General features: G+C 47.5%; 1 protein-coding gene across 1 annotated transcript in view; it reads left to right on the plus strand.

The window, feature by feature from the left end:
- The window catches only part of LOC143280304 (uncharacterized), a 75,594-nt gene that overhangs the window by 57,646 nt on the left and 6,678 nt on the right, over positions 1-11,270 (plus strand). The window contains exons 5-6 of the mRNA XM_076584935.1: positions 4,948-5,427; positions 6,430-6,610. Coding sequence (XP_076441050.1) covers positions 4,948-5,427; positions 6,430-6,610 — 661 coding nt within the window. The remainder of the gene's footprint in view (positions 1-4,947; positions 5,428-6,429; positions 6,611-11,270) is intronic.

The raw sequence follows: 11,270 nt of genomic DNA on the forward strand, positions 1-11,270 counted from the left end.
AGAGACCGACGGCCTTCTGGCGAAGGAACAGTGCGGTTTCCGCAAGCATCGCTCTACCGTTGACCATCTGGTTCGTCTGGAAACCACGATAAGAAATGCTTTTGTCAACAAACAACATGTGGTGGCCATATTTTTTGACCTGGAGAAAGCTTACGATACCACGTGGAAATTTGGTATTCTTTCCGACTTGCACAAGCTCGGCTTCCGAGGACACCTGCCTCAGTTTATCCACAATTTTTTACAAGACAGACAATTCCAGGTGAGAGTCGGCACCACCCTGTCCGACATTCACGAGCAGGAGCTGGGTGTCCCGCAGGGGAGCATCCTGTCGCCGGCTCTGTTCAGCATCAAAATTAATGACATCGTTCAATCCGTTCAGAAAGGATCGGACAGCTCGCTGTTCGTGGATGATTTTGCCTTATATGCAACCGGCAGCACGTACGCCAGCATCCAGCGACGGCTTCAGCTCTGCGTCAACAAAATCCAGTGTTGGGCAGAGGAGAATGGCTTCACATTTTCGTCCTCCAAAACTGAATGCATCCACTTTCATAATTTTCGCCAATTCTATCAGGACCCTGAAATCCGTCTGGGAACATCCACCATCCCGGCGGTCAAGGAAGCCAGATTTCTAGGGGTCGTCTTCGATCAGAAGCTGAATTTTCTCAGCCACATTAAACAGCTGAAAATATCTTGCCTAAAAGCCCTGAACATCATCCGAGTTGTGGCACACACGAACTGGGGTGCTGATAAGAGGACTCTCTTGCACCTCTACAGAGCCCTGGTCCGGTCCAAACTGGATTATGGAAGTGTTGTATACGGCTCGGCCAGACCGTCCTACCTGAAACTGTTGGACCCTGTACACCACCAAGGGCTCCGTCTCAGCTTAGGTGCTTTCCGCACCACCCCTGTGCACAGCCTGTACGCAGAGGCGGGGGAACCGCCTCTTTCCAACCGCAGACTGAAGCTGACCCTGAACTATTATTTGAAATTGTTTTCGGAACCTACAAACCCTGCTTACGACGCTGTATTCAACAACCCTTTCGATAAGAAATTTACAGACAACCCAAACTGCATACCTCCTCTCGGACTCCGCATTCAGCCGCACTTGGAAAATGCCGATCTGGATGTCGGTGGCATCTCAGATTTCTCTAAGTTCCCTGACAGCCCCCCGTGGACCTTTACAACACCTGAGGTCCGATTCGATCTGGCCTCGTACCGTAAGGACACCACCAGTTCTCTGGCCTACAGAACCTACTTTTCGGAACTGTGCCACAAATTCCCCACTTTTCAAGGCATCTTCACTGACGGTTCCAAGTCAGAGGACGGAGTCGCCGCATCTGCGTTCTGTCCCGCCTTTCCTGACCGGCCCTCAACGGAACACATCCTGTCTGACAGCTCGGTATACACCGCGGAACTGACCGCACTGGTCCTGGGGTTAAAAATGGTTCTCTCTTCCAAACAGAAGAGATTCATGATCTTTTCCGACTCCTTATCAGCCCTGGAGGCGATCGCCTGCAGGAATATCACTCATCCCAAACTGCTGGAATTTTATGAAACTTTTACTCTCGCAACGAAGAAAGGATACGAGGTTGTGTTGGCCTGGGTTCCCGGACATGTTGGCATTCGTGGTAACGAAAGGGCGGACCTGCTGGCCAGGAACGCTGTAAAGAAAGAATTGTCCAGATCCTTGGTACCCTATACAGACATGAAGCGGAAGGTCAATACTTACGTTAAGGATCTTTGGCAAGAGAAGTGGAACACCCAGACGGACAACAAGCTCTTCCAGATCCGTCCGGACCTGGGGGAGACCCTCCCTTCGGGGGTGAAGAACAGAAAGGAGGAATCTGTGCTGTGCAGACTGCGTACGGGGCACACTTTTTTTTACTCATTCTTACTTGTTGAAGGGGGAGGAGGCCCCTCGATGCGTTCCCTGTGACGAGCCTCTCACCGTGAAACACGTGCTCCTTGACTGTTGGGATCTGCATGACGTTAGACGCAGACATTACACGGCGGTTTCTTTGAAGACTTTGTTTCGTGATGTCCCTCCGTGGGCGCTGATGGACTTCTTAAAAGAAGTGAACCTTTTTAACCAGATTTGAAGGTTTTAAACTATGGAAGTTTTTTTTTTTAACTTTGGAGTGGAAAGTTTGAAGTGGTGACTCGTTTTAATTGGGTGTTTTTTTTTTTTAGCCTTGTAGTAGTAATTGACGCGGCGATAGCCTTGAGATGGCCTTAGTGGTCGGCGAGGCTCTAAGCACCATAATTTCATTTCATTTCAACTCAAATTTGCTTTAAAAATAAATATAGATATCAACAGTGTGCATGGCTATTTGTTTCAAATGATTGTTCAAACTCAGATTTGCTTTTGTTTAAGTGAAAAAGGATTCAACTTCATATAAGAAATAAAGTTCAGTTACATTCCATACACAAGATGCATGGTTGAAACTGAGTTTGAAGAAATTCAGTATCAAAGTTCAAATTCACAAGACATGTCATAGTATTCAGAGCTATATTAAATTGTATGATATGAATAATATTGATTCAACCCACACATGTGCTGATCTTGATTATAAAGATGATATCAAGTTGACAGGATCTGTTGTTCTGGATGGCTGTGTTTCAAAGGAGTGTGATATGTGTTGTCTAGCCTGGTGTCGTTTTCGTTTTCGTAGTGCAGGCCCGGGGTAGTCTGCAGAAACTGAGCCAGTGGGGAGTTGTCAGACTGGTCAGTTCTGAGGGTGGATGGCTGACTGACTTCATCAGTGGTTGCTGTCTCTGCCGTTGTTGTTGTTCTTCTTCTTTCCCTTCTCTACTGCATGAGTGACATCAGTCTCGGGGTAAATGACGCCCCATTTTACCATCTAATTTTATAGTTTTAAAGTTGATATGAAAATTGAGTATTTTGTTAAACTGATAACATGTAGAGCCAAGTACGAGTACTTCTAAACGTCGTATGAAGTGAAAAGGACTTAATTTTGAGAAAAGTCAAGACTGGAAATTTTTGCATTTCATCTAGGGTATTAACTCTCATGGTTTAATATTTTAAACTGTGAATTCTGATTGATTTTGTTGATATTTTTAGGCAGTTTGGGGCATAATCCAGTAAGTGATGAGGCGTTCACAAATCTTTCTCTGGATAAATATTTAATGGTCTCCTTCTCCAATTTTCCATCACATGTTATTGTGTATTGTAGATTGAATATAGGATTGAACGGGCAGGTCAACAACTTGAAACAAAATGTCGCTCTTCGAGGTTGCGAGCACGTGCTTTGAATATGTATAAATATGTGTACGCAATGAATTGATTTTTGCCTATGACCTTCAGGGCTCAGCCAATAGATCTATAAAGTCCACTCGTAGTATTGACTTTAGTATTTTCCGAAAAAGACCACTTGGCCAAATGAACATAGTGAAAGCCCTGTACACTGAGAGTAAAACACACAAGCTTTTTATGTATTGAGTATAATTTCAAAATGTAATGTTTAAGAAGAGAAAGATCAGTTTAAAGCAAATTAACCCCCGTATCATTAATAACAGATTAATTTCCCTTCTTAACTATCTGCACCAAAGACATACAAAATAAATATAACTTCCATGCTTAGCAAAAGAAGTTCCTGTTTGAACAAAAAATGATAAAAAGGACTGCTCTTGTTGTGTCAGAATATCAAATCAAAGTGCCAAGTTTAGAGAAAAAAAAAAAAAAAAAAAAAAAAAAATATAACAGTAAATTCAGTTTGCATATAATTTGGCTTCTTTTTTTTATTTTTTGTGCCCATCCCAGAGGTGCAATATTGTTTTAAACAACATGACAGGAAAGAACTGAATTTTTCCTTTTTTTTTATTCCAAATTTGGTGTCAGCTGACAAAGTATTTGCAGAGAAAATGGCAATGTTAAAGTTTACCACTCACACACACACACACACACACACACACACAGACAACCGAACACCGGGTTAAAACATAGACTCACTTTGTTTACACAAGTGAGTCAAAAATGAATGCATACTGTTTTGGAGGCAGTTGAAGGAGAAAACTGCTTCATGCCTTCAGTTTTATAGCAGCATCAGCATTTGAACCGTATTGTATTGCATTGCATTGCATTGTATTACTTTTTGTCACAACAGATTTCTTAGTGTGAAGTTTAAACTGCTTTCTTTGGGGAGTGTGTTAGTGCAGTACCACATTTAAAAAAAAAAATTTTTGTGCCTTTAAATGTATTTGATTTTCTATAAAAGTACATTTTTTAAACTGAATTTTGCCAGGCACTGCCCTTTTCTTGCTGTGAGTTATTTTAGATGCTCCAAGTGCCTACTGCAAAAAGGACGTCGGTTTATCATCTCATGCAAAAGACTAGCTTTAACTAAGGCCACCACTGGAGCAGTAAAAGTCTCTTCAGTATTTGGGACTTCAACCTGCGAACACTTGTGCTTCCAAAGTTTAGCGCATTACCAATAGGCCACTTCTCCACTAACATAATCAACAGTGAGTGAGTGAACGAATCTCTGACACTGATTCTTCTTTAAGGAAGGTGGCAGAATGTTTCAGATGCTTATCTGCCAATACAGTGTCTGTGACTAGTGTGAGGGTCTTGGTTTGAATCCCAGTCTTGCTTATTCACCCAAGTTTGACTGGAAAACCAAACTTGAGCATGTAGTCATTCAAATGAGACGATAAACCAAGGTCCCATTTGTAGCGCACACTTGGTGCTCTGAAAAAGAACCTGTGGCAACATAAGTGTTGTCCTCTGACAAAATCATGTTTAAGAAATAGGCTCTGATAGGTACGCAAATACATATGCATACACTTGAGGCCTGCTGACTAAGTGCATTGGGTTATGCTGCTGGTCAGGCATCTGCCTAGCAGATGTGATGGATGTAGCAGATATATGGATATATCTGAATGCAGTGATGCCATCTTGGGAAACTGAAACTGAAACTTTCATGACAGGGTTGCTGTATGTGCGGCTGGAGGAGGGAGACGACGGCTCCCACCACCTGTGGGGGTACTACCCAGACACAGGCCATGATGGGCAGTGTGCTGGGGTGGACAACAGTGAGGCGCTGAGAGCCCCGGTCCACCCTGATGACATCCGGGACCAGGACCGGAGGATGGAACATGTTAAACGCCCCAGGGCACCACCACTACCGCTGCTGAAGGGAGATGCTGCAGGGAGCAGCAGCAGCAAGAACCAGCAAGACTTCACTGCCAGCGCAAAGTCTGTGAAGCAGAGGCACTTTGTGGACAGTGGTTCTCTGACTGGTCAGGCCTCAGAACCAGGGCTCAGTTCCCCAGACAACAGGAGAACTGGCGTCAATGACAGCAGCAATGCTGAGGAGAACGGTGTTGTGTCAACAGAGGACCTCCTACCCCTCCTACCTGGCAGAGCAGCATGGCAAGACAGGGGTCAAGGTCAGAATGGGGATCAAGGTCAGGGGATTAAGGTTAGGTCAGGGATGAAGGGTGGAGGTAAAGGTCTAGGTCAGAACAAGGTAAAGGTCAAGACAGGGGTCAAGGTCTGGACAAGTGCCACACCCAAGCCCACCATTATTTATTACTTTCCCTTTAGTATATGCAGCTGAATATGTTTTTACTCCACTTTTTGATATTTTTAGTCCATCCTTTGTCTTGTTTCAATGTAGTGGACTTGTCACCTGTGAGCTGAGAGATCGAGTGATGAGCCTGTAAATGCACGAATAATTTCAAATTGGATAAATGAAGATGTATCATACCTTGAGCACTCAGGCACAACAAAATGTGTTAGATAATGCAAAAAACAGGTAATGCGTTAGAAGATAAATATCATCTTATTGACAAATGTGTTGGTTAAAATCATTTACCAGAAGCTTTTGTTGAATGATGTGAAGTTGGAATAAACCAATTTTGATAATACTGATACAGACACTCAGACAGTCATGTGTGTAAATATCACTCTGTACAACCTCAACAAGAACAGTTCATGTGCAAATGTTTCAAAGTACACTTAACATTGTAACTCTTACTCACAGTTTTAGTTTTACCCTTTGTTATTGTCTTTAAATCCATATTAGAAATAATAAAGATGGCACTACAACTAATAACAGCACGTTTGTATAGTGCTTTCATACCTCACAGAGTACATTTCAGTAACATGTAAGTCAGACACAAGAACACATACACTCCACTCATATTGGCATGCACACAGAAAAACACGTAAAAGAAATGAATGTGGATCCATAGAGTACAGACTGGGGGGAAAAGTTCCATAATAACGTAAAGTCTGCTTGAAAAAATAGTGTCTTTAGATATGTTTTAAAGGTTGTGATGGACAGAGAGTGATGGACTGTTTAAAAAGACAGTGAATTCCAGGTTTTTACAGCTGAAGAACTAAAAGCTTTCCCTGTCATGTTTCTTCTGTCTGTTGAAATGAGCATGATTGTGACTGTGATGCAGGGGGTCAGGGCAGGAAGCAGGGTGTGCGAGTGGAGGAGGGGCCCAAGAGGGAAGGTGAGGGCAGGGAGGAGGTGGAGGGGGGGAGGAGGGAGGAGCATCACACCACTGGCACCTCCATGCCCATGTCTAGTGGCCACATGTCGTCGGCTGTGGATGGCCCATCCTCCCACCCCTCTTCAGGGTAAGTGTCGCAGTTTCAGCTTTTCAGTTTCAGTTTCAAGGAGGCGTCATAGCTTTTGATGTAATCAGACTGATCCATATATGCTCTGCACCACCACATCTGCTTTGTGAAAAAACAAAGGGAAAGTGTGACAGAAATACCACTCTTGGGTTGTTGTTTTCTCTGTTATAGGTTAAAAAGGTTGAAGATCCCATAACCTGTTATGTCCATTGGGGCAGTGAATTCTTATCTACTGTGTCTGGGTCTGCACATAGGAAGGAGGGGCCAATCCTCTCTCTTTCCACTGCTTTAACCTTGCTCGATCAGAGTCGGGTGGAGATCTGGCCATTCAGTCCTGGACGGAGTGAAGAAAATGAGAGTAAGGAAGTAAAGCACATTTCCCAAGGGCAGTACCATGCCAATACAGTGCCTTTAGTTTAACCATGATCACTGGTGATCATTGGACCAGAAATCTAGTGCCTAACCTGCCACAATGCCTCCTTCACCCAACACACTACCAAGCAACAGGCTCTATACAAGTTGGCAAAGAACTTAAAAAAAAAATATATATATATATATATATATATATATATATATATATATTAGTAGGCCTCCTTTGGTCATGGCTGACCATGGATAGAGTATATCCGACCTAATGTCTAAATGGACTGTCTGCTTGGACCAAGCAGCATCGCTTGTGACTGTAGAGACCGATGCGAGAGAGACAGTCGCCGTCAAAGCAGTCATATGCGTAAGGTGATGATGGTCTGTTGGCTGCCGTCACTTTTCTGTGAGCTCGCTTTTCTGCTGCAGCAGCTGACAGTTTGTCCTTACCAATCCGTAGCTGATTCTTGAGAGTGCTTCTCCATCTGTTGCGGTCATCTGCAAGGCCCTCCCAGGACTCAGTGTTGATCTCAAGCGCCTTAATGTCACATTTGCAAATGTTTTTGTATCTCAGCTGTGGGCGGCCGATACTTCTCTACCCCGTGGCGAGCTCTCCATAAAGGATGTCTTTTGGGATGCGACCATCTTCCATGCGGCAAACGTGGCCCAGCCAGCGCAGCCGACGCTGTCTCAGCATGGTATACATGGTCAGGAGGCCAGTGCGAGTCAGGACTTCGGTGTTTGTCACCTTGCCTTGCCAGGAGATGCCGAGTATGTGCCGTAGGCTTCTCAGGTGGAAGGTATTGAGCCTTTTCTCCTGACGAGCATGTGTGGTCCATGCCTCACTGCCATACAGCAAGGTGCTGAGGATGCAGGCGTTGTATACAGCCGTCTTTGTCTTCGTGGTCAGCTTGGGATTGGTCCACACTCTTTGTGTTAGGCGGGCTAGCGTTGTGGCTGCCTTCCCGATCCTCTTGTTGATCTCAGTGTCAAGGGAGAGGTTGTCGGTGATGGTGGACCCAAGGTAAGTGAATTGATGGATGGCTTCAACCTGGAGGGGGTCAGGCTGGTGTTCTCCTGACCCACTCCCGGGAGGGTCACTACCTTGTCGTGGTCGGGAGGCTTAGTGGCCAGTGATCGAGCGAGCTATGTCGGCGGGGGCATCAGTGCTTCTTGGGGTTTGGTGCTCTGGTCCCAGGTCTTAATTGACAGCCTACATAGCCATCGTAGCTGTTAGGGCTGAATAAGTGGTGGTTTTGTACTGATGCCCCTGATAGGGCTTCCCATGCCGAACAGGTCGTGAGTGAGGCCCAAACTAAACGTGACCCACTGTCCCTTTCGCTATTCTTTGTTCTTCTTTTTACCGCCTCTTTTCTGTCCTCAGCTCCCCATCAAGCCTTCTTTTCCACATTCTTTTTTTCTCTGCGGCCTTCTTTAGGCCCGCCGTGTTTGCCGTGCGGCGCGACCTGTGATGGAGGGGAATGAGATCCTGGGGATTGAGAGAGCACGCTGCTCTCAACACATCCCTTTGGCTCGGACCTCTCCTAAGACAGGCGGCACACATTGGCCCGTGTGTGTCAATCGGCTACCCCTTCGTGGGGCTGGGTCAAGACTGGCAGTTTAGTGGCTGACGAAGGTAACCCCCGTAGTGCTCGGCTCTCTGTCCCCGGGAGCTGGGCATGATCGGGGGGGAGCACGTTGGAGCTGGGCTGCTGGTTGTATATCCCTCCCGAAACCTGGAAGGGGTCAAGCTGGTGTTCCCTTGACCCTGGCCCCTAAGTTGGACCCCATGGTGGGTGGGTAAGGGAGGGATGAATTCACATTTTTCTTTCAACATGAATCCTAAACAAATACACCCCCCCAAACTCGGAAAAAGACGACGACAGGGAACGGACGACTCAGACTCTGAATCAGAGGTCGTTGAGACCTCTGGTTTTTGGCCATCGTGGCTAGTGATGGAGGGCGCTGATGACGACAAGCCCTTGTCGGCTCTCAGCCCCTTCGCTGTCCAGAAGGGCTTTCAGTGTCTGGCAGGATCGCTCAGATCCATCAAGAGGCTGAGGAGCGGAGCGTTTTTAGTACAGACAGAATCCAAAAGACAGACACAGCTCCTTCTCAAGGCGACCACTTTCGTGGATAGGGCAGTGAAGATTTCCCCTCACAAAGGTCTCAACTGCTCAAAGGGAGTCATCAGATGCCCGGAGTTGAAAGGTGTGTCTGAGGCCGAGATCAAGAGCGAACTGTCCTCTCAGGGAGTGACCGATGTGTACAGGGTGACGGTGAGGAAGGGGTCGGACAGAGTCCCGACCAACACTTTCTTCCTCACCTTCTGCTGCCCGGATGTCCCCAAGGACATTCGGGTCGGATACCTGCTAGTTAATGTCAGCCTGTACGTACCGTCCCCTCTGAGATGCTTTAAGTGTCAGAAATTCGGACACGTGAGAGACCGATGTAAGGAGGAAGAGGCGTGTGGCACCTGTTCGAAGGCGGCGCACCAGGGCGATTGCGTCAGTGCAGCCCTGTGTGCGAACTGCGGAGGTGGCCACCCGTCCTCATCGAAGGACTGCCCCGCCTGGAAGAAAAAAACAAATCCAGAAAGTCAAGACAGAACAGAAAATTTCCTTCTTTGAGGCAAGGAAACAGGTGGAGGCCGCGTCGCCTAAGGCGTCGTATGCCTCTGTCGTCAGATCCAGGACGGTGGACGTCGCGGTCCAGACGACGTCCACAGGAACGCAGACGGACGACTTAACCGCCTCGTCGGAACAGTTGGCCTTGGGTGGAGGCGCTGTGTCCACCCCTTCCCATCCTGCGCGGCAGTCCTCAGGGGCTGCTGGGCGGGAGAGAAAAGCCTCGGGCGGAGGCACGTTGTCCGCCTCCCGCCCCACCCCACCCCCCGGCCCCCCTCGCCCCGCCTCTCGTCTGCCTGGCCCTCGGGCTGGCGGAAGTGGCCGGAAGCTCCCCTTACCTCCAAAACTCAAGGAGGGGAGGGCTGCGGCCACGGCGGGATCGGGAGGGGCCGAGGTGGTGGTTATTCCTGTCACATCTCATGACAAAATCAGATATGAGTGCTCAACCCCCTCGTTCACCCACCCCATCTAGCTAGAGAGCAGTGTGGGTTGTGCGGTTTGCACGAGATACTCAGTCTGTCTCGGTCTCAGTTCAGGCTGTCACTGAACTGAGATCAGCCTCTTCCTTGTCAACAAATGACAAGATTCTGGGCTTTTCGCCCGCGACTGTCAGAGGAGGCAGCCGTGCCAGTCTTTGGCTCTCTTCAGGGCTGTTTGCCCATTTCGACGCTTGTAGTGGGGATCAGTTTCCTCCGAGTGGTCGTGGTCTCTGTGTGCTCTGTGTGAACTTCCAGCTTTGGGGTAGTGGTACCTCTCTGGAAGTGGTTTCAGTGTTCCCACTTTCGTGTTTATCCACGGACTTCCCTACTCTTCCACTGACCCTCCACTGTCTCCCCGGGAACCCCTCTGCCTGCCTTTGACTTCCTTGGTCCAGGCCTCCGTTGGCTGCTGCCGCCTGCCGCTGGCTTCCGTCGCCAGCGTTCTCTGGCCTGGCGCTCAGCTGTCTGGGTGTTCTGCTCTTCGTCTTCGTCGTCACTGCTCTTCGTCTTCGGCGTCACTGTTCGTGTTCGTCGTCGCTGTTCTTCGCGTCGTCGTCACTGTTCTACGTCGTCGTAACTTACTGTTCGTCTTTGTCGTCACTGTTCTTCGTGTTCGTCGTCGCTGTTCTTCGTGTTCGTCGCCGTTCTTCGTGTTCGTCGTCGCCGTTCTTCGTGTTCGTCGCCGTTCTTCGTGTTCGTCGTCGCCGTTCTTCGTGTTCGTCGTCGCTGTTCTTCGTCGTCGTCACTTACTGTTCGTCGTCGTCGTCACGACAGCATTAACGTTGTGCTTGTTTCCTTATCTTAAAGCTCTGTTGTTGTTTTTTTGTGTGGGTTTTTTTGTGTGTGTGTGTGTTATATTTATCCATTGTTATTTAAGTGTTGTTGCAGCTGGGGTTGTGGTTATTGTTTGTGGGCAAGCTAGGTGTGTGATTAAACAAATGTATGTGAACCCCGGATTGTTGTAGTCTGTGTTTGTGTTGTCTGGGTGTTAGTGCTGGGCTGGGTGGGGGTTTCTAGTCTGCTATAGAGCGTGACAATTCCGACCCGGTCGGAATCCGAAAAATTTATGTCCAAAAACAAATACTCCATCCTGGCGGACCTTGAGCCACCGCAAGTGGAGGAGCAGGGGGTAGCGATGGAATAGGCTGCTGCTTTATTTTTTTTTTTTTAAAAACCTTTTTAATGGCAGTG

The sequence above is a fragment of the Babylonia areolata genome, chromosome 3 (genome assembly GCF_041734735.1).
Source record: "Babylonia areolata isolate BAREFJ2019XMU chromosome 3, ASM4173473v1, whole genome shotgun sequence".
NCBI lineage: Eukaryota > Metazoa > Mollusca > Gastropoda > Neogastropoda > Buccinidae > Babylonia > Babylonia areolata.